This window comes from Ctenopharyngodon idella, chromosome 18 (assembly GCF_019924925.1).
Source record: "Ctenopharyngodon idella isolate HZGC_01 chromosome 18, HZGC01, whole genome shotgun sequence".
NCBI lineage: Eukaryota > Metazoa > Chordata > Actinopteri > Cypriniformes > Xenocyprididae > Ctenopharyngodon > Ctenopharyngodon idella.
In genome coordinates this window covers 7,543,356-7,567,606 of record NC_067237.1, presented here as the reverse complement: position 1 = coordinate 7,567,606, position 24,251 = coordinate 7,543,356, and the positions used below count along the sequence as shown (strand labels likewise).

At 37.2% G+C, this 24,251-nt stretch overlaps 2 protein-coding genes across 8 annotated transcripts; one reads left to right on the top strand and one right to left on the bottom strand.

Annotated features, from left to right (window-relative positions):
- Positions 1 to 190: 190 nt before the first annotated feature.
- LOC127499903 (sodium- and chloride-dependent GABA transporter 2-like) lies at positions 191 to 6,398 on the top strand. Of its 2 annotated transcripts, XM_051870611.1 has the most exons (9): positions 191 to 462; positions 669 to 772; positions 857 to 981; positions 1,098 to 1,210; positions 2,211 to 2,348; positions 3,184 to 3,286; positions 3,398 to 3,498; positions 5,831 to 6,001; positions 6,256 to 6,398. In XM_051870611.1, exons 1-9 carry the CDS (start codon positions 361 to 363, stop codon positions 6,376 to 6,378), a joined length of 1,080 nt encoding a protein of 359 aa, XP_051726571.1. In that variant the 5' UTR covers positions 191 to 360; the 3' UTR covers positions 6,379 to 6,398. The 2 variants fall into 2 exon arrangements, with proteins under 2 accessions (XP_051726571.1, XP_051726572.1); XM_051870612.1 differs by having other exon boundaries at positions 191 to 772.
- A 6,989-nt stretch (positions 6,399 to 13,387) lies between these two features.
- si:ch211-132b12.7 (uncharacterized protein LOC564531 homolog) lies at positions 13,388 to 23,368 on the bottom strand. Of its 6 annotated transcripts, none has more exons than XM_051870439.1 (5): positions 23,116 to 23,368; positions 22,036 to 22,130; positions 20,584 to 21,900; positions 18,488 to 18,669; positions 13,388 to 16,451 (listed from the first exon to the last, which is right to left on the bottom strand). In XM_051870439.1, exons 3-5 carry the CDS (start codon positions 20,774 to 20,776, stop codon positions 15,255 to 15,257), a joined length of 1,572 nt encoding a protein of 523 aa, XP_051726399.1. In that variant the 5' UTR covers positions 20,777 to 21,900; positions 22,036 to 22,130; positions 23,116 to 23,368; the 3' UTR covers positions 13,388 to 15,254. The 6 variants fall into 6 exon arrangements, with proteins under 6 accessions (XP_051726399.1, XP_051726397.1, XP_051726393.1 ...); XM_051870437.1 differs by having other exon boundaries at positions 20,584 to 20,784; XM_051870433.1 differs by having other exon boundaries at positions 20,584 to 20,784; positions 22,089 to 22,130.
- Between the last annotated feature and the right edge of the window lie 883 nt (positions 23,369 to 24,251).

The window sequence follows — 24,251 nt, the reverse complement described above, 5'->3', positions numbered from 1 at the left end:
ATAAATAGAACATTACATAGTGTAAAAATACAAAATAGAATTGTATTTGGTCTCTCTTTTTATGTAATGTTAACTTAACCAGGAAAATTGTGCAACAGGGACATATATATATATATATATATATATATATATATATATATATATATATATTGGGCATAGATAATTTCCCTTCATTAGTTTGCCATGGCCACATGGCCACTTTGAAAAATATTTATTTTGTTTAAAATGTCGAATTTTTTTGTCTTTTGAAGACTGAACCCATGTTTTATTCTGTATTTATTCTGCTCTCAGTGTCAATATTATTAGATTATTGCATTGTGCCTGTAGGTGGTGTATTTCACAGCCACATTTCCTTATGTGATGCTACTGGTGTTGCTGATTCGTGGGTTGACTCTTCCTGGAGCTCTGCAGGGGGTTGTGTTTTACTTGTACCCTGAAACGGCCCGTCTCGCTGACCCACAGGTCTATTTTCATGACACCTGCAATGACAATGACAATAACAACTGCAAAGTCTCAACAATACAGTTTTCATTGCAGAAAAGTCACCATTTAAACATAACTACTTAGTACAATATAACTGTCTGTACAAGAATGATGTTTATACCAACAGTTAAAAGAATGTTTTTCTATAAGTAAGAGAACATACTAAAGCCACTTTGTTTGTTTAGGTTTGGATGGAGGCAGGAACTCAGATCTTTTTCTCTTATAGTTTGTGTTGTGGCACTCTCGTTGCACTAGGTAGTTATAATCAATACAACAACAACTGCTACAGGTTAGTACTGGTACTATGAAATAAATGAAACAATGAATGAGTGTACAAATTAATAGCTGAATATTTATACTGTGTGTCTATCAGGGACTGCTGGTGGCTTTGCCTTCTAAACAGTAGCACCAGTTTTGTGGCTGGCTTTGCTGTGTTCTCTGTTTTGGGCTTCATGGCCCAAGAGCAGGGCGTCCCCATTGAAGAGGTGGCAGAATCAGGTAATGCAATATTTCATGAAAACAGAGGAGGTGTTATAAGGCATGTGAAGACAAAATGAAATTAATGACTAAAAATGCTAAATGTTCAAAATCAGATCTCACTTTGTCTCTGTCAGGTCCAGGACTAGCGTTCATAGCTTATCCTCAGGCAGTAGCTATGATGCCTTTCCCTCAGTTGTGGGCTGTTTGTTTCTTTGTCATGATTATTTTGCTGGGACTAGATTCACAGGTGAGCTAAAACTAACGCATATATAAAGATTTATAAAACCTCTATATATTATTATTGAAGATTGTCATCACATTACAGTACTACACCATAACCCTTAAAACAACTGTAAAATGATTATTTAAACTTTACGGCTCAAATAATACAATACATTTTTACAGAATAATTTATTTGACCATTTTTTAAATGAAATTACAAGCTTCAAGTTTCAGCTATTAAATCCTCCAAAAACTGGCCACATTGTAAGTGCCACACCATAACCTTAAACCTTGAAAATGAGAGATTCTAAATTACTTTATTTTTTTGTTCTTGCACAAATTACGTTGATTGAGTTTAACTTGCATTAAAACAAGTATTTTGCTTGAAATTAGATCTCTGAAATCTGTAACATCTTCTTAAATGCTTATTTAGGTAAATCTTTTTTTTTTTTTTTTTGCTAAATCTTTCAAAAACGGGCAGTTTACATTCAGTGCCCTACAGTGACTTATCTAGGATTGAATGGGCTCCACTTCAGAAACTCTCAATGATTTTAGACTTTAACTGTGATATTAAAAACCTCAAAACATTTCTTGATGTAAAATAGTTAGTAAATATACTGTAGATATCCCCATCCCAAATTCCAGTAATAAAAAAATGTTTGCCTCAGCCCCAGATATTATCATGATCTTAACACATTATAACACTTTTTTTGTCCAGTTAAACAATTGACTGTAGAAATTTTACATGTCCCCACTTCGGTCATGGGTCTTGATTTATTTATAGATATTATGGCTTGGTGACTGTGCATTTATCCCTTGCATATATCATTAAATGGAAAAAAATTCAAGTAATGAGCTAGCACAATCTGTGTGGTAAATGTTATGTTTCTTGCAGGCTTTTATTGTGAGTTATGAGCACAATGAATACTAATGTATTTCATTAATATTGGTGGATATATTCTAGAATATTGAGCTTATCAGAAGTGTTTCATAGTTCTAATGCATCTGTGCTGCATCCTTCTAAGTTCGTTGGAATTGAGTCTGTAATTACATCAGTGATGGACTTGTTCCCCGTGGTGCTGCGCAGAGCCGGTCGCCGAGAAATTTTCCTCCTGATCTTCTGTCTCACTTGCTTCTTCGGAGAACTCATCATAGTTACAGAGGTCAGAGAAGAGTGTGTGTTTGTGATTTTTCATTTTTAAAAAACCTTTATTATAATTTATTTCCATGAAAAAAAAATGAAAAACACACCCATTTTTTTTTTTTTTTAAATGACACATTTAATAAAATAAAGGGCCTAAGCGCATGGTCTAAAGCGCACGCCGCAGGTGCACTTGGGGCATGTCTGAATCCACTTTTGCTAGTTTAACGATGGGAAAAATAGTCGCCGCACCCGGTGCATGGTCTAAAAGGGTTGTCCCTATTCTCTTAATGTGTAATGGTTGTGTTTTGGGCACAACGTGCAATAAACCAATCAGAGTCTCATCTCCCATTCCCTTTAAAAGCCAGTTGCGCTCGCGCCATGGCGGATTCGCTATTTACATGGCGGAATTTGCAAGCAGAAAAACTGAATGCTTCTCTAGCGTGGAAATGGATCTGCTCGTGCGCGAAGTTAAATGTTTATGCTTATTAATGTACTAACTATTAATAAGCAGTAAATTAGGAGGTTATTGAGGGAAATGTCGTAGTTAATAGTTTATATGTGTTCCCTATGCTAAAGTGTTACCCATACTCTCAATGTCACTATATAATACTCTAATACATTCTATAAAAACTTAATTAAAACCAAAGGCATCTAGAGCTTCCCATAAATAATTATGCTCTACATGTTAAAATGCCTTTTCTTGATCAATGGAAATCAAGCCAAAATGTACACCTGTCCTGTATGTGTCTGTCCTGTAGTTCTGTTTGAATTGTCATTGGGTTTTCCCTGTTCTGGTTTGGTGAATTGGAACACAGCTTATATCTAGTGTTGTAATGTTGTATTGTGACCTGCAGGGGGGGATGTATGTATTCCAGTTGTTTGACTACTATGCCTGTAATGGAGCCTGTGTTCTGTTCCTGTCTGTGTTTGAGTCTCTGGCCATGGGTTGGATATTTGGTGAGTTGCAAACTAGCTACAGAAACCAACTTGTCTATTATAAAAAGTTAAATACGAAATGCCAAAGACTGCAATGACAGTATTTTCTCCATTCTCTCCAACATACCACAGGGGCTGAGAAAATGTTTGACATCGTTGAAGACATGACAAAGTCACGACCCAATTACATATTCATGCTTTGCTGGAAATACCTCACTCCACTCATTTGCCTGGTAAGTATATTTAGGATTCATAGGTGCTTATAATTGGTCAAAAAACATCTTACTGTTTTTCTCAACTGATTTTTAACCATTCTCCAAGGTCTCAGTGCCATCAAAGCAGATCATTAAGTTAGATAAAAGCTCAAACTCTTTAGTTTCACTCATTGAAGTAATGAACTAATAAGAATAGTACCATATAACCTGTTTCACAAATAGGCCTACTGTAAATGCCCAATACAACTTTGTTTCTATATGACTCTGTTTCTGTAGGAATTTTACGATAAGTTCACCTACTATTTAACATATTTGGCTCTAATATTTTATTTCATTTTGGCTAGTAATTAATATACTGTATTAGCAAGTATAATTATAAACATGTAATTAGCGGTGTTTCGTATAGTAATGAATGTGTGTTACGTTTCAATCAAATCCATTGTTTCATTTGTAAATGAAAACATATCATTTACATATGTAACCTTGGTTCCCTGAGAAGGGAATGAGACGCTGCATCAGTAGTTCATGTTATGAGATGTATATGTTGTTCGGTGTGACGATTGTCTGAAGCCTGGATAGAATAATACCAATTCTTCTGATGGCACTTGCACTGCCCCTCAAGGCTTTCGTCACACCTCTCAGATTTCCAACAAAAGAAGCAAGCAGACGAGGAGAATGGTAAGCTACACAGCGTTTCATTCCCTATGCTGCGTCAGTAGCTGAACAGATGATGTTTTATTAACAAAATTCGGGAGGAGCAACGTTCAAATAATCTGACTAATCATCACGTCATTTCAGCCAGCTGTCAACAATCAGTAATAAACATATCTACCCAATCAGCATGAGTGAAGGCCTATAAATAAATACAGTCGACTCACCCATATTCCTTGACAGTTTTTCAGCATCCTTCCACCACCCCATCCCCTCACACTTGCCTGGTTACTTTCCTAAACAGAAATACAGGGGGAGTACTCTGGGTTCAGGCCAAATACCCAGCTCAGAGCCCTCTCCTCAGACAGCACGCCAAATACGCATACTATTACGCATACTATTTACTTTCTGATTATTTTTAAGTGTGAACTTGTGAATATACCACAGCACCACACCACAGTTAAATCCACATCAAGACCATAAAACTGGATAAACGTGTACAGAGAGGCCCAACCTGCCCCTACATAAATATCCTTGAAGGAAGCCCCTTTGTGGCAAATGGTAGGAAAATGTAGGTGGGAGTATGAATGAACTGCGCTCTCTTCTACTCTCAATAGAGTACCTCAGGGATGATGTGTTTTTTGTAAGCGAGTTAGCATTTTAGGACTTCCGGTTCCATCACCCCAAAGTCTATGGGTTTTTTGAATGGGTTTTTGCTAAATCGCCTGAAATAAGGTCTGTGGTTAACAAGCCTCTAAATATTTTCACGTTTTGATCTATGACATAAAACACACCAGTTATAACCTGCTTGTGATTTTTTAAACCTTTATTGTGTCTTAAAAACGGCGGTTGCTAACAAATTGCTAAAAGGGACTACTTCCTTTGGTGGGGACTTTAGACGACATCATGACAAACAGGACATTTGGACAGCATGTCTCATGAAAAAGTGGATGAGTATTCATACACAGCGCAGATCATAATCAGCGAGCATGTTTTTAAATAAAGTTGTTTTTTAAATAAAGTTTGAGGAAGCTTGGTGGTGGTGACGTTGATCCACGACCATTTTGTGCTGTAGTCCATTTATAGCCTACTGTTAGCTTTTTATATCTGACGACTTTATTTAGACATCAAAATGTATAAATGTTGTGTTAACTTGTCAAGATTATCTTGATAGACAAAACGTGTAAGTGTCATAACCCTTTGTTAAACACAGAGCTTATTTTTTGCGATTTTCCAAACTACTATGGGAAAAATGCATAGGCTTTCGATCGAGGGAACCCGTGCGCCGCTAACTTCCGAGTTGGCCTACAAAAACACGTCATCCCTGAGGTACTCTATATCCACGACTGAAGTGCCCTTGAGTAAGGGCATTGATAGGCGACGCACAGACTTTTTCTCTGGATTTAAACAAAATTTTTGTTTGTAAAATGCTGCTGTTGGTTTTGCTTGTACTGATTTTTAAGAATAAAAAGGTGTGGATTGGAGTTTTTTCATTTACTTAAGATGATTATTTAATTAATTAATGAAAATGTTCAGTTATGGAGAAGTATTAATTGATTTGAAAACAATGATCTTAGTTTGGAAGAATGTGTAAATCAATTGAGGAAAAACAGCTGATTATTGCTTTACTCCATAGGGCCACTGATGTGCTTCAGCTGTTCTTACTCTCACAGTATCTTTCTCTTCTGTCCATTCTCAGGTGTCTTTCATCTATTCTATTGTGGAGTACCAGCCCCTGACTTTTAACCGCTGGTATGTGTACCCGGACTGGGCGTATGCACTAGGCTGGTTACTGGCCCTGTCTTCCATTCTGCTGGTGCCTGGATGGGCGCTGAGCCAAATGTTTGTTCGGAAAGGAAGTCTGAAACAGGTGAGGATGAAAATTTTTATCAATCACGTTTATGCATTTTGCAGACACTTGTATCCAAAGATATTTACATTGCTTTTGAGGTATAGATTTAATCAGTTCACTCATTCCCATTGGATTTAAACAGGGAAACTTTGCCAAAGATGGATGCAAACTAACAATTTAATCAAAGCGATCTTAAAATAAATAAATAAATAAATAAAGTAAATTTACCTAAAATGCTAATGTTGTTTTTCTTTGTCTCTGTTTCTTGACAGCGTTGGCACCACTTGTGTAGTCCTGACACAAACCTCCCTCTCACCTATAAGCAACAAGCTGAAATACAGGAAAACACTTTCACCACAGAGATGGAAGACTTAGTCAGGAGCAACACAAACTAAAACTTTACATAATGAAAAGCAAATGAATGCTTGGAATTTTTTTAAAAAAAAATGTGTTTTTGGTTTTTAATTAGATAAAAGACTTTTAATTAGATAAGTAAAATGAGTTGCTTGCAAAACCGACAAAATAAAATTTGTGAGCATGTCAAGAACCAACACCAAAAAAGCATCTCTCCTGCAGAATACAAACTAACGGACATGATCCCCAACTAATACAATGAAATATTATGTGTTTGAATGGGCTTCTGAAAGACACTGTCAAGCATCTCCTTACAAAGAGAAACATACAATAGTTTAACCTCGGTTAAAATCGACCTCACTGTAAAACCTAACAGTTGTTCTAACTAACACGTTTTAGCTGACTTTATCTAATGTCCAACAAATTTTTTGAACTTCGTTGTAGAAATCTATTAATCTGTACTCTTTGCATAATTAATCCTTTGTTACTCAGAAAACCCAAGATAAATTGATTTGTATGAGTACCATTTTGTCTATCAAAAAATTATTTTTTGGGACTGATGATCTTAATAAAATTTTCACTTATTTCCCTCTCTTCTGCAGTTATCTTTCTCTATACTTGAATTCATTCATTTTCCAAAGTCATCTTGAATGTTGTTAACTTGTCAATACAACTGAAAATTTTGAGAGAACATTACATAAGTTGACTTCATTTGGTTTAAAGTCACCATTATGGGGATTAGTATTCCATTTGGTTCCACTTGAAATTTGTTTACATTACTATGATGCTCTGCTTATCAGTGTAATGGTGCTGCAAGAAATCACAGTGAACTATGGTTATAAAGAAAGAGAAGTAATATTTGTTTTTAAAAACGGTAACACTTTATGATAAGGTTCATTAGTTAACATTAGTTAACTATAGTTAACATGAATTAATATTGAACTGCACTTATACAGCATTTATTAATCTTTGTTACTGTTAATTTCAACATTTACTAATACATTATTAAAATCTTGTTAACATTAATTAATGCACTGTGAACTAACATGAACAAACCAAACCAAATGAACAACTGAATTTTTATTAACTAACGTTAACGAAGATTAGAAAAAACAGTAGCAAATGTATTGCTCATGGTCAGTTCATGTTAGTTAATATATTAACTAATGTTTAACTAATGAATCTTATTGTAAAGTGTTACCTTAAAAACTTATCTACATTTGATGTGACAATGTAGAGTTTTGAAACCTACATCAGACTATTGTGAAACATCAATATAATTAATATAATCCCTCTCTTGTTGTGACAATATCTTGCACTTGACTTTGTTTGTCACACACAGCTTTACAATTAACTCTGTTAGAGAGCCACATATGGCAATTTATCAAACATTTCAAATCCCTCAGTTCTCCCCATCTCCAAAAAGCCAAGCCAATGTTGATTCTCGTTTAATTACAAGCTCTGTCGTGTTCTCTTTTCATAATTTTTTTTTTAAAATGGGTGATTCCCCAGAGGTTCGGCCTGTTTTAGGGGCCTGTTTTCAACTAAAAACAGAAAACATTTTATGCATTTTGGCAATTTATTTACACGACAACAGTGTGTTGGGGGCCTGAAAACGGGTTTCAAAGTTCAAGTTTTTGAAAACAATCATTTCTGTGTAAACTACAAAAACGTGAATCTGTGAAAATAGTGATGGCATGCATGTGTATAAATTTGAACAAAAAAAGTTACATGGTGTATCTTTAATTTTATGCCAACACTGCTATCTTATAGCTACTAAGATAAGATATATACTATGTGACCATTTGACATCTTTTGTGGATTATTTGAGGTTTCCACATTATTATTCAGTAAATAAATTTAAAGCAGCAGCAGCTCGTCTGTATGGGCAGGTGGAGATTAATATTTTGTAAATAAAGTGGTAAATTGTTTTTTTTTTTTTTTTTTTTTTTTTGCACAAACAAAGCACTTGCATCACTTCATAAAACGGAGGTTAAACCACTGGAGTGAAATGGATTAATTTGACAATGTCTTTACTACCTCTCTGGGGCTCGAAAGCAGTAGTTGCGTAGACTGCCAATGGAGGGACAAAAAGTTCTTAGATTTCATTAAAAAGATCTTCATTTGTGTTCCGAATGTCTTACAGGTTTGGAACGACATGAATTTTCATTTTTGGGTGAACTAACCCGTTAATTACATTTTAATTTAACATGATTCAGTGACTGGTTTCAAGTAGTTGTTTCCTTTAACAGCCACCTGAGGGAGCCAGATCTCTTTTTTTAACCTGATTACACAAAAAAAATTCTGAGAATTGTAGTTCTGTACATGAACCTTACAGGACAGGACAGAACAAAAATCAGAAAGGTAAGTGTACTTTCTTTCAGTGTCCTGTAGGTTTACACAACTTTCTCCTGCAAGATTTATAATACTGGGGAGACCGTGCCAGTGTATGGTAGATGGTTTATTATTTTGTATTTGTTTAATCTCTGTTAATATTTATTTGTATACCAATTCACATCAACTAGGCCTACTTCCCCCAGCCTTTACACAAATCAGAATTGTTGATATTTCTACATATTTTTTTAAAACATTCCTTTTATATTTGCACACTTACAACTTCAACTGTAAACTCAGGAGCATGTTGGTCATATTTGATAGTGATTTCACCCCTGCAACTAAGTAGTTAAACTCACCCCATGTTACAACCATCCTAAACTAAAATTACACTACTTTCATGTCTCATAACAAGAAGTGCTATGTAGACTGGTTACTGGGCCTGTCTATTCTTCTAGTGCCTGCATTGCTGCTGAGCAAATTGTTTTCTGAGAAAGGAAGCCTGAAACAGGGGTGAATGAAAGCATAATCTCATCCAAATCAGGCATATAAACTTTTTGCAAATTATTATTTTGGTTTTAGTGTAAAAAAAAAAAAAAAGTCTAATTAAGCTAAACAATAAAAGCTAGTAGATGGCAATATAAGAGTATGTACCGCATTTCCTTCTGGTAAAACTACTGTCTTCTAAGGGTACGATGTACTAAAAACAGCATTTTTCATGAACAGATGACAACGTTGTCAACACGATCCTTGTTCACTCAAACGGATATGCGAAAACGACTAAATAAGCTGTATTATGCATGCCAGGCCAGTAGTTGGCGATGTCATTTTGTAAAGAAACACTTTGCGCCTTTAGACTGAACACGTAATACGCATGCGCATGACATCACTATTTTCACAAATTCACATTTTTGTAGTTTACATGGAGATAACGGTATATGTCTCAAAACCTTGCAGTTTGAAACCTATTTTCAAAAATTTGCGTTTTCAGACCCTAAAAACGTTGTGTAAAAGAATTGCAAAAACGCATTAAAAAGTTGTGTAAATGGCCCCCGAAAATCCTTTTTAGTTTAGTTTCTTAATTGCTCACTGATCTACAACTATATATTATCATCTTCTGTTTTCCATACAAGGAAAGTTGATTTATACTGTCAAGCTTCCAAAAGAACAAAAATGCACCATAAATTACCATAAATAATATATAGTCTATACTGGCCTTTAAAAGTATTTGGACACTTGTCATTCCTTTAGGATAAAATTTTCTCAAGTGGCATCTGATCTAAAATGCCACTAGAGCTTTTCTCTGAGCTAACTTCACTTTTAATATTTTTTAAAGACGTAATCTGGTATATTAGTGATTTGGATGTATGAAGTCAGTTCTCCTCAAGTTGACCCAGGTTTTCTAACAGATAGTATAGTTCATCACATGAACTATGAATATGATCCGGTAACTGCTGAAAACCACAAAGTATCCAAATACTCTGTCTATGGTTAACATATACTTTTATCATTTTAAACCTAACAAATTGTTGCTTGCAAAGTGTGTTTGTGCTCTTTCTTTAAATAGACTAGTTGATATTTCGTTATCTAATATAGTGGCATGCAGACATTTTTGAGTGTGCCTTCTTTTAGTGTCAAAATATTTTTGGTGCCACTGTATAATAGATTATAATGAATACCTGAAAGTGCATGAGTTTAAGTATACAAATAAAGGAAAAAACAGAGCTTTGTAACTGAATCTGTCTGTTGTTTTATTCTTTACTATGGTGATCCTTGACGGTTGCCTTGGAAACCGTTCACGAGATTGCCGTTCCAAACACTTCAAACTGTGTAGTGAAGAGAAGCTGCATAAGACAAGCTGTTATTCTTTTTCGAGATAAAAGATTTTTTTTAAACAAAATAATGTCACTTTATATCCAAAGTGATGGTTTTTAAAATTGCAGGTTCTTGCAAATAATAAATAAATAAATAATGAAATTCTTAGAGTTCCTCTATTAGAGTTCCAAAAGATTCATCACAAGTAACTTACAATTTTGAGTAGCATTAAAGGATTAGTCCACTTTCAAATAAAAATTTCCTGATAATTTACTCACCCCCATGTCATCCAAGATGTCCATGTCCTTCTTTCTTCAGTCGAAAGAAATTAAGGTTTTTGATGAAAACATTCCAGGATTATTCTCCTTATAGTGGGCTTCAATTGGCCCCAAACGGTGGAAGGTCAAAATGACAGTTTCAGTGCAGCTTCAAAGGGCTTTAAACGATACCAGATGAGGAATAAGGGTCATATCTAACGAAACGATCGGTCATTTTCTAAAAAAAAGAAAAGAAAAAATTATATACGTTTTAACCATAGACGCTTGTCTTGAACTAGTGCTGTGTTTGAAATCGCCCCCTATACCCTCATTCACTATTCCCTATATTAGTCCACTAACATAGTCCACTAGAAGGTGTGAATGAAACGAGTGCATCTGAAGGGCTGCCGATTTCGCATAGTTTGCGCTTGCTGTTTAATAATCATTTAAAATGTAGCAAACTGGCAGCTCCAGTAGTAATGAATATTTATGTTAAACTCTGCCATGAAAACTAGCATGTACAAACCTTAATTAAACGATTTAATGATCAATTAAAAAGGAAATTATACCTGTATGACATTATACTGGACCAGCGCGGTTTGGAAAATGAATGGATGATTGATTCAGCTGCGGGCTCCATCTCCTGGCGAGACGCGGGAATTCATTCAGCACGCGACTCTCACAGTGCATTATGGGTATTCTCTAGCCGTTGAGCGTGCATCGGTTGTACACTCGTTATTGCAGTGCATTGTGGGATTGAATGAGTGCACTCAACATTGTCCACTATGGTTTCGGACACCACTACAAATGGCTGTCCCCTCAAATAGTGCCCTATTTAAGGGTATAGGGGGCGATTTTGGACACAGCCTAGCTCTCTTCTTCTTCTTCTCTATTAGAATTCCGGCAGTGTAGACGCTGCTAAGTGTATTACTGCCCTCCACAGGTCAAAGTTTGAACTAAATTGTCATATACAATATGCTAGTGCAAGTATATAACAATTAGTTCAAACTTTTATGAGTGTCTATGGTTAAAACGTATATAATTTTTTTTTTTTTTTTTTTTTTTTAGAAAATGACCAATCGTGTCCTTTCCAAACTTTAAGTTATACGCTGACTCCTTTACCCTTCATGCATTGTCAGCCTGGTTCAAAATATGTCAACTTCATGGTGGGCTATTGAAGAATCTATCGTTTCTCCTTACAATATAAAGCATTTGGTTTTTGCTGGTGTCTCAGTTAGACAACATAAACTTCATTTTGGCCCTATCCTAACACATTTTCTTTCTACTTGGAGAACGGTGACCAGAAGGATAGAACCAAATTTGATTTGGCATCGTCACTCACCTTTGTTCCATAATAATAATTTTTTTATCAGGAAAGATTCCATTTCATTGTCCACAATGGGTTAAATGTAATGTAAATTGCTTTGGTGACATTTTTGATGACAAAGGCCTGAAATCATTTCAAGATATTAAGGCTCTTTTTGATATACCAGGAACTTCCTTTTTCATGTATCTTCACATTAGGTCTGCGCTTCGCACATATGGAGTTCCCTGGAATGCACAATTGCCTGTACATCCCTTGCGAAAGGTGATTCTTCCAACTGATAATTCTGTTATTTCTGCCTAATTCTGTAACTTCTCTGAATTGCCATTGTCTCCACAACAGAGAAACTTACTTTTAGCTGCTTTCACTGCGGCTGAGAAAATGTTAATCGGTCATTGGATTCCTCCACATACGATGAGCAGGCGTGTATGGGCCTTATCTTTGCTGGATATTATTTCTTTGGAGCTATCAACAGCTCGCATTCATGGAGCAAAGTCAAAGACTTTAAAGACTTGGAGTGCTACCTTTGATGTTGTTAAATCCTTTCTTTCTTCTTTTTGATGTAAATTATTTCTGTATTTTATATCCATATATTTTATTTGTTTATTTATTTTTTATTATTATTATTATTTTTTTTTTTTCTTGATTAGGTGCTTCACTCTATACTTCTGTCACTGCAATGTCTTGTAATTTCTCAGCACAGTATAAGTCTACCTGGTGGGTGGGTGGGTGAGTGGGTGGGGGGCTGCATTCTGATATGTTGTATCTTTATTTAGATGATTATTCAATAAAAAAAACAGTTGTTCAGTTGTTGACCAATCGTTTCGCTAGATAAGACCCTTATTCCTCGTCTGGTATCATTTAAAGCCCTTTGAAGCTGCACTGAAACTGTAATTTTGACCTTCAACCATTTGGGGCCAATTGAAGCCCACTATAAGGAGAATAATCCTGGAATGTTTTCATCAAAAACCTTATTTTCTTTTCAACTGAAGAAAGAAGGACATGGACATCTTGGATGACATAGGGGTGAGTAAATTATCAGGAAATTTTTATTTGAAAGTGGACTAATCCTTTAATACAGCTTTTTTCAGTTCAAGCCCTTGCAGGGTTTTAGACGATTAATTTAAGCTGCATACTAATGTCTCTTTCATCTAAGACCATAAAACAACTGTTGAGCTCCTCCGGCAGAATAAAAGTAATGTCATGTGATCCAAAAACCTCAAGGCTCTGTCACAAACTGCTCATGCTCTGTCTGGGGAAAAAGTAGGACCAAATATATTCCCAAGAGAAATAAAAGTGCCATTAAACAACAAACCAAAAGCCTTTTAATGAAGCTTTTTATTTGAATCTGCATGTAGTGTAATAGTGTATCTGTTGCAGTGATCCTGACTTCAGCCAACATACTGCATGGAAACATTGAAAGAATCATTCTTTAGATGCATTAGAATTGCATCACATACTGCTTGTGCTGCTACATGAGGAAGCACAAATATCGATCATGTCATAACATGCCATTCATTTCAAACACAAACTCATTATCTGCTGCACCTGGCCATCTCACACACACACACACACACGCACACACACACAGCTCAGAACATCCCTACTGTACTGCCATTTATTTGGACTTAAGATCATTACTGTGTACAAACACACCATTCAATATCTATAAAAAGAAAATTAAAAGCTATGGTAGAAGAAAAATATCTATCATAAAGAAGGACTCTAAGGTGGAAACTGCAGTTCTTTCATCAATTCCTTTACTGATTTTAGGGGAAAATCTGTGAAATTCCGCGGCATTGAAACATAAAATATGTTAAACTAAGCTGAAAGTACTAAACTCTTAAAGCATAATCAAATTAGACAAAATATTTCATAAATGAATATGATTATGTATACAATTTTGTGAATGACAGCAGAATTATGCAAAATCTATGTGGGCCTGACAGCTTCCTTAGACACAAATCAGTGACAAATCAGTAAGTAAATAAATGGAAATAATATACCAAAATAACAACAAATAATATATTAGTGTTATGTCAAGAATTTCAAAATGTGTCAAAAAGATTGGTGCAGTAGTAGAGAATTGGGGAAGAAACGTAAAGATGTTGCAGAACACATTAAGGCTGGCACAAAACACCATTAACACAAGCAAACTCACAAATACATAAACGACAAGATCTGTGATCAAACAAATGGGAAATAAGCTCACATAAACATTCAAAATTGACCCTTCATCTCAGAGGGACGCCAACCAAAAAGGCTTAAGTAGATCGTTCGTTCTTAAGGTGGTGTCAAGTAGGCCAGACTGGCTCAGAATCTCACTGTGTCGAGGAAGAGACAATGCCATGCTGTCCCTTTGAGGGTGTTTTACCATTTGCCAGTTGGTCCATGGTCAAAGATGAAGACGTAAAGCAAGCATATTAATGAAGTGCGTACTGCATAGAAGAACACAAGCTTCATGGACCTTACCAAGATCATTGTGAGAATAGTTCTCACACAATTCTAAGTGTCTTTGCATGTGTGTACAGTTCTAAGCTTTGACTTTTGGAATCTTCATGCACCATCCTCATGCTCTTTTAAGTGATAAGGCCTCACAGAGGGGATCTCATCAGTAATAATACCACATTTTAGTAAAATACCATTCCCGGTCAAAGGTGAACATGTTCTTTAAAAACACTACATGCTACAAACTGTGACAGAAATTGCTAATTCAACTTGCCTATGATAAAAATCTAAATAAATTAGGAAACTGACTGCAATGTGTGATCACTCTGTGATCGACTGCACGAAGTGTTGCAATCAAAAACACATTTGTAAGTGGCCATTGAAAACCTAATTCAGTTATGGGGCAGAATAGCTTATGCAGAAAACTGTGTCAGTGACAAAACTAACTAGTGGCAGTCTGTAGCATGCGTGTTTAATTCTGCATATCTCATCAGACACTTTGGCTGATTGCTGATGCAGATGAGTAGAAATGTGACAGACAGGAAGATGGTTTACAGCACAGTTGAGCTGCTGTCCTTGAGCATAGCCCTGAGTTACCATAGAGACTACTGAATCTTGGGGCAATGACATAACATCTCTGAAGTTTGAGATGTTGAGATGTTCAAGAAAGTATCGTCAAGTTTCCCTTGCTGCTTCTCTGCTAGGAAGACCCGGTGCTCAGTAGGTTTCTGGGTGCCGTCTAAAGCAGGTTTCCATGTGTAGAGCTGTCTGGTGGCATTATAGAATCATCCAGCGGACTGGCAGTTCCTCTGTGGGCTCTGATTTGCTCAAAAGTGGTGGTGCCAGAATCATATTGACCTATTGACTGGCACTCTGCATCTGGCGTGGGAGCTAGGAGAGGAGATGGGGGTGCCACCACTTCAGTCCCATTAACTCCATATCTGTATACCACATGAGTGTCAGGTTTTGTGCTAGTGGCTGTCTCAACTTCCAACTTTGATTGAGACCGGTCCCCTCCATCATTGCTGTCTGTTGGTAGGCACTTGAGGCTGGGATAGTGTCCAGACTCAGCCATGACCTGTTGGAGCTTCTCCCAGGCAGCCGGCGCATCAACACCTGCTTGAGCAGCCTGGAAAAGCAGATGGGCATGTTGGCGGAGCTGGGCTATGTCTCGTTCGGTGGCGGCATTTTGCCGCAGCAGATCCTGCGTTCGTAAGGTGATGTCAAGTAGCCCCGACTGGCTCAGAATCTCCACTGTGTTGAGGAAGCGACGATGCCGTGCTGTCCCTTTGAGGGTGTTTGACCCTTTGCCAGTGTCATTTTTTGGTCCTTGGCAATGCTTATGGGGCTCTTTTCTGGACTGAATAAGGTCATTGGAAGAGGGTGGGGAAGGAGTCTGGGTGCTTGAGACTGACGGAGAGCTCACACTGAGGGAAGTGGAGGGACTAGATGGGCGGCATGGGCTCCGGTGCTTGTGAGAGGCAGAAAGTGTCTCATGGCCCACAGACAGCGACCGTGCGAGGGAATGAGAGTGCAACAGCAAGTTGTTCTCTGGCTGTTTGTGCAGATGCTGCTTAGTCACTTGTGTAGTTGTGGACACCTCCTCTCTTTTCTCTTCTGTGCATACTCTCTTACTCAGGCTGTGCTCCTCTGTGTTACTTCCCCTATTGGTTGCAGGTTTCTCTGGGGTTTTCTTACTAGGGTGAGGTGCGATTCGAGGGTAGGAGTTTAGGATGGGGAGGTAAGTGTTTTTACTTTTCTTTACACCCTTGCTTTCGGATCTCTGTGACTGGGGTTTGAGGGTGTGCACTGGGGCGCTTTGATTGATGTCAGGTGGTTGTAGCAAGAGAACATGGGTGGCACCCTGATTGCTTGTAGTACTTCCACCCCATGACAGAGATGAAGGGACGATGTGATCCTGACCAGACTGCCCAGGCTTGGGAAAGAGAAAAAGAGGAGAGACAGAAATCCTTCTTGTACAGAGCAATTTCACAATAGGAAATATCAAGTAAGCTGTTTCTTTTGTAGCATATCTTATCTCATATCTTATATTATAGGATTTGTTGTTTTCTATGTGACTCACTTCCACTGTTATGTTCACAAACACCTAGGACCCTCGGACACCTCTTACCATCTGTTTCAATTTCATGCATCACTCTGTTTTCTTTGTACCTCTTTCTCATCCCTTTTCCAGTCCATCCACCTAATTAATTTCTATCTTTGGCTTTGGTTCAAAATATAGTGAGCTGCCCTGCCCTGTACTTTCTTCAAACGAAGCTGCCTTAGAAGGTAGCTGCCTAAAGCTGTTTGTGTCCGACTCTATTTTTGTGTCTGTCTGCAGCTCGATTTTTGTGTCTGTGCGTGTCATATGCGAATGATTTGAACGCTTGAAAAGAAAGGTCCATAATATGTGTGTACGTACGTCAGACACCCCTTCTAACGGAGCTCAATAGAGTATACTTTGAAAGGCTTCCATTCTCAACTGTGCACGAGACGGAACGGAAAATAGAAAAATCAGTATACTTAGGCTTTAACTGTCATTGTGCGAAACCTCATAAGCAGTGTTGGGTGTAACGCGTTACTGTAATTAAATTACTTATCCACTGAGAAAGTAGGGTAAGGGATTACTGTTCATTTTTAGGTAATTTAATTACAGTTACTTATAATGTACTTGCGTTACTTACTGTAAATTAGTTCAACAGTTCTGTTTAAATCAATATTGAATTTAAAATCTAAATTTGTCGTCTAAAGGTAAAAGTGAACGCTGCCTCTTTAAAATCGTTAGTTGTAGTGCAGTTGAGCGCACCAGCTGGCTGTGTAGTCGCTGTCTGAAGATGTCGGCAGAAGCGAGTGGCTGTTTTGCAGAAAGGAAATAGTCCAATTACTTCACTTTTTTTTGACACAGGTAGGCAAGAACATTACGGTAAAATGTAAGCTATGTCCTAGAGAGAAAAAACTGCCCGCGCTCTCTGAGAGACGGTCTTCAGTCAGTGCGCTCTCGACCAAAGCGCACACACATAGTCGCCTCTCGCGAGTGTCAAATTTTCGCGGTTTATTTCACATAAACGTTCAAATACACACACAGTTGTGTCAAAATGCCCGTCTTGGCGTACATTCGCGTTGGTTATGTGAATGTGAACAGCATGTGTAACAGCATATTGTCTCCGTCCATTAGGTTTTAGTGACAGCAGTCTTTAAAATGCTACTGTCTACTATTGGCTGTCTGTATTATACATGATAATCAAACAACAAAAGAAAAGCTTTAATAAAGATTAATCTATATTTAATTTATACAGTTATGACTATGCAGAGTTATTTTATATTTGATTATTCAATTTCTGTGGTATTTTTACTTACTACTATTAGACCTACCAGGAAAAAAATATATAGCATTGTTTTATTTGTATTTTTATATATTTTTACCGTGGTATCGACTTTGGTATTGAGTATTGTGCACTTTTGGTGGTATCAGTACCGACTACTAGATTTTTGGTATAGTGACATCCCTATTTGTTACTAAAAAAAAACATGTAAGTATTATAAAGTAAATAAAAGTATTATAGTATATGTTTTAATAAAGTTAAAATGTTTTAAAAAGCTTTAAAAGGCTAAACTATACCATGTGTGGTTTAAATTATGAAAAGAGTTTCCTTTCTATTGTCTATCCAGTCAAGGTTTATAGGGATTTTAAGAAGTAATTAGTAAGTTACTTATTGAGTAATTAAATTACTTTTCAGACAGAGTAATTAGAAAAGTTTTTTAAATACAACATTGATGATGTAATTAATTACTTTTTTGAAGTAACTTACCCAACACTGCTCATAAGTGACTGACCTGGAACGATTCCCATTGGCAGCAATTCCATGTGCCATAGAAATAGTGCTCACATAAGGCATATGTTGGCTACATATGTAGGCAGCTCACTATATTTTGGAACAGAGCCTCTTACTCTTTCCACTTGGATTGTCTCACCTGCTTCAACACCACATTCTTAATGATGAATATGGGGGTGAGTTCAGGGGTCCCGGACACCAGTATGTGGCTTCCCTGTAGGGGGCCTTGCTCCACCCCACCCAAACCTTTGCAGACCTGAGGCTCATTCACACTGCTCTGCTGGTCATCTGCATCAGTTTGCAAGGAATCTGAGCCAGTGTCTGAGAGAGAAACAGAGCAGTAGGAGGAGCAAGGGCATTGGGTGGAAAAGAAAAAAAAAAGAGATAGAAGGAAAGGCAACAGGAAGGGTGGGAAACATGAGAAAGAGAAAAACAAAAGCGAGAGGGGTGGCAGTCTCAGTCTACTAATGACAAGTGAAATGAAGGATTGCTGATATTACTTAAGCTTCATAAAGCTACATGGTCAAACTTCGAATGAACAGGTTTGGCTCTTTCAGCTGTCTAGTGTGCATAAATTCAAGCATACAACTAAGTTTAGTATGCAAAAGTCGAGTGTATAAATTAAAGCATACAGCCATTAAATCTCCTTATACAAACATTTTCAGTTGAATCGAGCATGTCACATGACACAGTCATTAACTGCAACCAGTAAAAGTGGTTGACTTTGAACCAGGTTCTTTCACACAAGCGTCAGGGCTTGACCTGACTCATGTTTTTGTTTCTAACTGGGAGCAAATACCTGTACCCATGATCCTACACCTAGTGGCAAGCCTTTCCAGAATAGTAGAAGTTCCTCCACTTGCTCCTCTAAGGGCAACTCCCTATTATTGTCCACATACTTTTTTGACATGTATGTTCAAGGAAAAGTTCACACAAATAGAAAAGTTCAGTTATCATTTACTGACCCTCGTGTCATTCTAAACCCATATGAGTTTCTGTGGTCTACTGAACACAAAGGCAGAATGTTCATGCTGCTCTTTTCCAAACATACAAAGCTTAAGTCATATGGACTATTTTTATGTTGTTGTTGTTTCATTTTTGGTGCTTAAAGTGAGCTTAATGTTGTGCAAAGTTGGTTCTGGTCGATCTGCTTGATCATCTGCATTTTCAGACTAGGGCTCAAACTGATATGGTAAAACCAATGACATTATTAACTGTTTGTGTTAACAATTGCTTTAGAAGCCTAGGAAGCTGAAACTCCTGATTATGGTAAGGGCTATATCAGGCCAATAAGAGCAGTCTGGGATTTTCGGAACAAGGGCCTTTGTATAAACCGGACCTCAATCAGAGTGTTTTAGACAGTCTGAGAATAGAGGTGCAGCAATAATATACAGCAGTATGTGAAAATAATGTGTTTTTTGAAAATTAAAACATGTTAACCTATTCTAGTATACCCAATAAACAAAACAATAAACTTTTAGAATAGCATCATATAACCGCTTTAATAGCCTTTGGACACTTTATTGTATGAAAAAGAGTATGGAAAATCTGTTTTTGTGTTCTACAGAAAGCTATACAAGTTTGGAACAACATGCGGGCTGATGAAAAATGCAGATAAAACTTGCAGTGTGTGTGTGTGCGTGGGTGTGTGTAGTGTGACATGGCCAAATATAGACAGAGGAATATAACATGGGATAAGGCTATTTTTCGTATGCATACGTGTTCCTTGTTTTTCTGCATTAATGTTGTCAATATGAAAGACCCCTTATTTGTATTTACAATATTCAGTAGGACTGGTGATGCTGTGATGTTGTGCTGAAATATTCAAGGAAGTGCTTTTGAAACAGGTTGAACGGCGGGTTAGGGAGTGTATGAGTAAAAGAATTTACAATGACTATGGACTTCTGCTCTTTTATTGGAATACTTTCACCATTAATTGTAAACTTCTTTCTTTTTGTATTTGTTTTCATTACAGTGATTTAATCACAGGAGTTCCAAACACCAGAACTTTCAGTCACCATTCGAGTACCAGGTGAGATTGAGATTGATTTAATGGGAATAAAACCTTTTGAGATTGCTTTGTGGTTTTGTATATATTGTATGTTGGGACAATTGCTGTTCTTAATACACATGGAGTTTTAAGTCAATTGTATTGTTTGTCATAATAGTAGTAATAGTGTGACCTGTGTCTATTCGGGGGTGAATATTACAGTAGGACTGTCAATCAATACTCACCTGAGTAACCAGAGTCTTTCTCAGAGCAGCGGGAGTCGCGTCCATTTGTTTCCTGTTCAGTGTGTGCTCTTGCTCTAGATGCCAAAAGGGCGGCACTGTTGCTTTTGTCCTTAGCATTTTTACTGGCTGGACGAGAGGTGCGTTCCCTCTCCCCTACACACCCTTGGGCATCTCCTCTTGGTTCCTTGGGCATCCCGGGCCCTGAGAGCAGAGAGACACAGCTGGGCAGACAGTGACCTCAGGCAGAATGTATTTACCCATTTCTAACATGAAGTTTGTTCTTAAGGTTCTTACATACAAACATTTTTGATCAGGAGCACTAACAACATGAAGAGTTCCAAAATGCTACACTTATGCCCACAAAGGGTGAACCATGGAAATGATATTTCAACAGTCGTCTAGGAGGAGAGTTGTTTTTAAAAATAGGTAGCAAAAAAGTATTATTTACAAATCCAATCGTGTATTGAGTTCTGTTAGCTGCTAACAGGTTTTTAAAGAGCACTTATTCCACAGGAAGTTTGTGTAAATTGTTTATTGTCAATTCAAAACACAGGGTACAAATTTTGTCACTAGTCATGTTTTTTTCTGAATGTCCAGCCTTTTCTGTAGTGACAATTACAGCGTATTCAATGCTACTGCATAAAATGTAGCCTTTTTCTAAATGTTTGTAACTACTAAAGTGACTACTACACACATACATTATGTATAGATACACTGAACTCACTGCAAATACACAATTGTTTATTGTAATTATTGTAATATCTTCTCATTGACCAACATTTCAGACATGTACAATACTTAATGATAGTTAAATGGCTTTTCACCAGCATATTAATTTACAAGGGACTCCATGGGACCTGTGCTTATATTTTTTGGGCATTTTATAGAAGTTCAAAGATACTTCAGCTATAGAAAAGATACTTCCAACTCTAATTCTGATTGGATTAATTGTGTATGCTGCTGTAATGCTGCGCTCACGCCATGTCGTAATTACCGTAATTTCCGTAATACCGTAATAATCATGCATTTCTATGGCAACACTATCAATGCCTCAATAAATCCGCAGCGGTCATGTGGTACAAGTAGGAGTGCTTAGAAAATTCAGTTTACAGCTTGTAATTACGAGTTCTACGAGGATGTGAACACTTTTTGCAAGTTGGAATCTTGTAATTACGGTAATTACAACATGGCGTGAATGCACCTTAAAATGCTGCTAAATGCTGCCATCTTTGCTCATTAACACTCATGAGTTTCGGGATAATTTGTCATGTGACCTCTTGTCAAAAACAGAAGAATGGGGATATCCATTTAAGAGACCTCAAAAAAATAAATAAAATAAAATAAAATATCAGTGGCATCTAGGCTACATCTACAACATATGCATCACAAATATTTCATCATATTATTATATATGTTGACCGGAGAAAATATATATTGTCAGAACATAGTTACGTTTGAATGGAGAAAAATGATTTTTGCCGTCATGGTGTAGTTCTGGCACCTACCAGCAGGGGCTAACCAGCCAGTTCCATAACGCATTTTGTGTACTGTTGAAGAAGAACAGTGATAAACCTTGCCAGAAAAAAAAACTACAGCATGTGAATGATAAAGTATATAGATAACGCAAAAATTAGACTAATTAGCTCTAATATGTGCTTAATTTAATCTTAATCATTTTGCATAAGTGCTAAAATCTGTAAAATATAAGAGAAGAAATTTGAAATATGGCCAACGATGTTATGGCTGATTTCATTATGACCAAAATAACTTGAAAGCACCTCATGTCCTAATTACAATTTTCAAACTCATAAGTAGAAACTTCCACAGAGGACTTGAACGAGGCATATTATTGCGCCAAAAGTTGCGACGTTGCTTGGCAATCATTTACAACCTACAGTTGCTGGAAAGTATACTTGGCTGGAGAATTGGTTATTCTGGTTATAATTATTAGGCTACTATTTTAATGAACAATAGTGCTTTGTCATACTGTTATTCCTTCGGTTTTATAACAGCAATACGCCACTAAATCCCACTTTAAGAGATTTTAACCATTTGTTTTGCTTTAGTGATGTTTTTTCCTTAAAAAGTCGGGGAAAGTTGCTCTAAAACGATCGATTATCATGAGCAGGACAAAATAGTTTCATAGTTCTTGCTTTGGTCTGTGGCATGAATTATCCTGCCAGGAGGAAGGTTATTTATTTAGACATAAGCTAACACACACACACACACACACACACACACACACACACACGGAGCTCAGAGCCCTCCCTTCCCCTGACTGTTATGTAATACTACAACAACAGCCGAGCTCAGTCTCCACTTCCTCCTGTTGACACCACATACACCGTTAAAACAACGTGCCTAGACAACCTTTAGCTATGTGCAAATAAAGCTGGAGCTTAAGAAAACCTGTCAGTCAGATACATTATCAGTGCCAATGGGTAAAAATAAATATTTAGCCTAAAGAGCAAAAGACAGCACTTGTTTGCAGAAAAACTAAAATATAAATAGTAACACACCAGTATTGCCTACCTTAGTAATGTACAATACTGGTCCTGGTCCCGAATATTCGTCTCTTCTCCGTCCAGGGGTGCACACACACCTAACTACCTGTCCAGGGGCAATCTGTGCCTCCCGTCATCTCGCTGACAAGGATGATGACCAACCAGCGTGACCGAGCCACATTACCTTTGACTGTACTTTTTCTGATGGTCTCCAGCTCGGGTGTGTTAAACCTCCTCCAGCCCGTACTTCAAAATTGCCGAACGACAACTCCACCTGCAGTAAGACCCTCCCTACCTAACCGAAGCCCGCCCACTCGGGTGGTTGACATTTCATCAGGCCAATAGTGGCAAAGGGATTCAGCCTAATCCCGCCCCAAGCACGAGTGACGCAGGGGAATAAGTGGCATGGCCAATCCTGTGAGCAGGCACGTGGAGAGGAGGAACGAGACTGTATGACAGGACGCAACTGAACGGACACGAAACATAACCAGACGGAGGAGTGGCGAAGAAACGAAGCACTGGTTTAACTAGATTTGGCTGTCCATGTGTGCCATATTTTGTAATTCTGACCACTGACTATCTGTCGAGTCAAATACGGGAAGCATAACACGTATCCTGCAGGTCAAAGTGAATTACAGCTTTATTTACTTCATTTGAACCTTTTCAGCCTCATTTACTTTACACTTTTCTCTGGTGTTTATATTTTTGTCATTTGTTAGCAGTCAAATAACGAATTGGCCGATTAGATGCTGCTAAATCAATGACATATGACAAAAAGTAGATAATACTTTGCCCATTTTAGTGACAAATAAGACAACTCATAAAATATTGTAAAGATAGATAGGCCTACACGTCTTACACGTGTTTCTTTTTTTTCTTTTTCTTTTTTTTTTCCTTTTTTTACATTTTAATGGATATGTGGTATAAGCAGAAGTGGCCACCAAAATATTGTAAATTTGAACACCACAGAAAATGATTGAAAATGTTTTGCTTTGTTTTGTTTTTTGTTTTACGATGGAAAGGTTCATTTGATGTTAAAGGTTCTTTGTGGAACCATAGATGCCAATAAAGAACCCTTATTTTTAAGAGTGTAAGTGCAGGTTTACGTGCTTGGCCATATTAATTATTTATGTTATATTTTGTTTTCACGTTGTTTCTTTTTTG

Excerpts from the sequence above, each read along its gene's own strand:
- LOC127499903 (XM_051870611.1), top strand. The coding sequence starts at position 361 with ATGCTACTGGTGTTGCTGATTCGTGGGTTGACTCTTCCTGGAGCTCTG. Across the intron at positions 1,211-2,210 it reads TGCTGGGACTAGATTCACAG|TTCGTTGGAATTGAGTCTGT; the intron begins GTGAGCTAAAAC and ends CATCCTTCTAAG. Across the intron at positions 3,499-5,830 it reads TCACTCCACTCATTTGCCTG|GTGTCTTTCATCTATTCTAT; the intron begins GTAAGTATATTT and ends GTCCATTCTCAG.
- si:ch211-132b12.7 (XM_051870433.1), bottom strand. The coding sequence starts at position 22,122 with ATGCGTTATGGAACTGGCTGGTTAGCCCCTGCTG. Across the intron at positions 20,785-22,088 it reads TGGCTGGTTAGCCCCTGCTG|GGCCCGGGATGCCCAAGGAA; the intron begins GTAGGTGCCAGA and ends CTCTGCTCTCAG. Across the intron at positions 18,670-20,583 it reads GAAAGACTCTGGTTACTCAG|ACACTGGCTCAGATTCCTTG; the intron begins GTGAGTATTGAT and ends TTTCTCTCTCAG.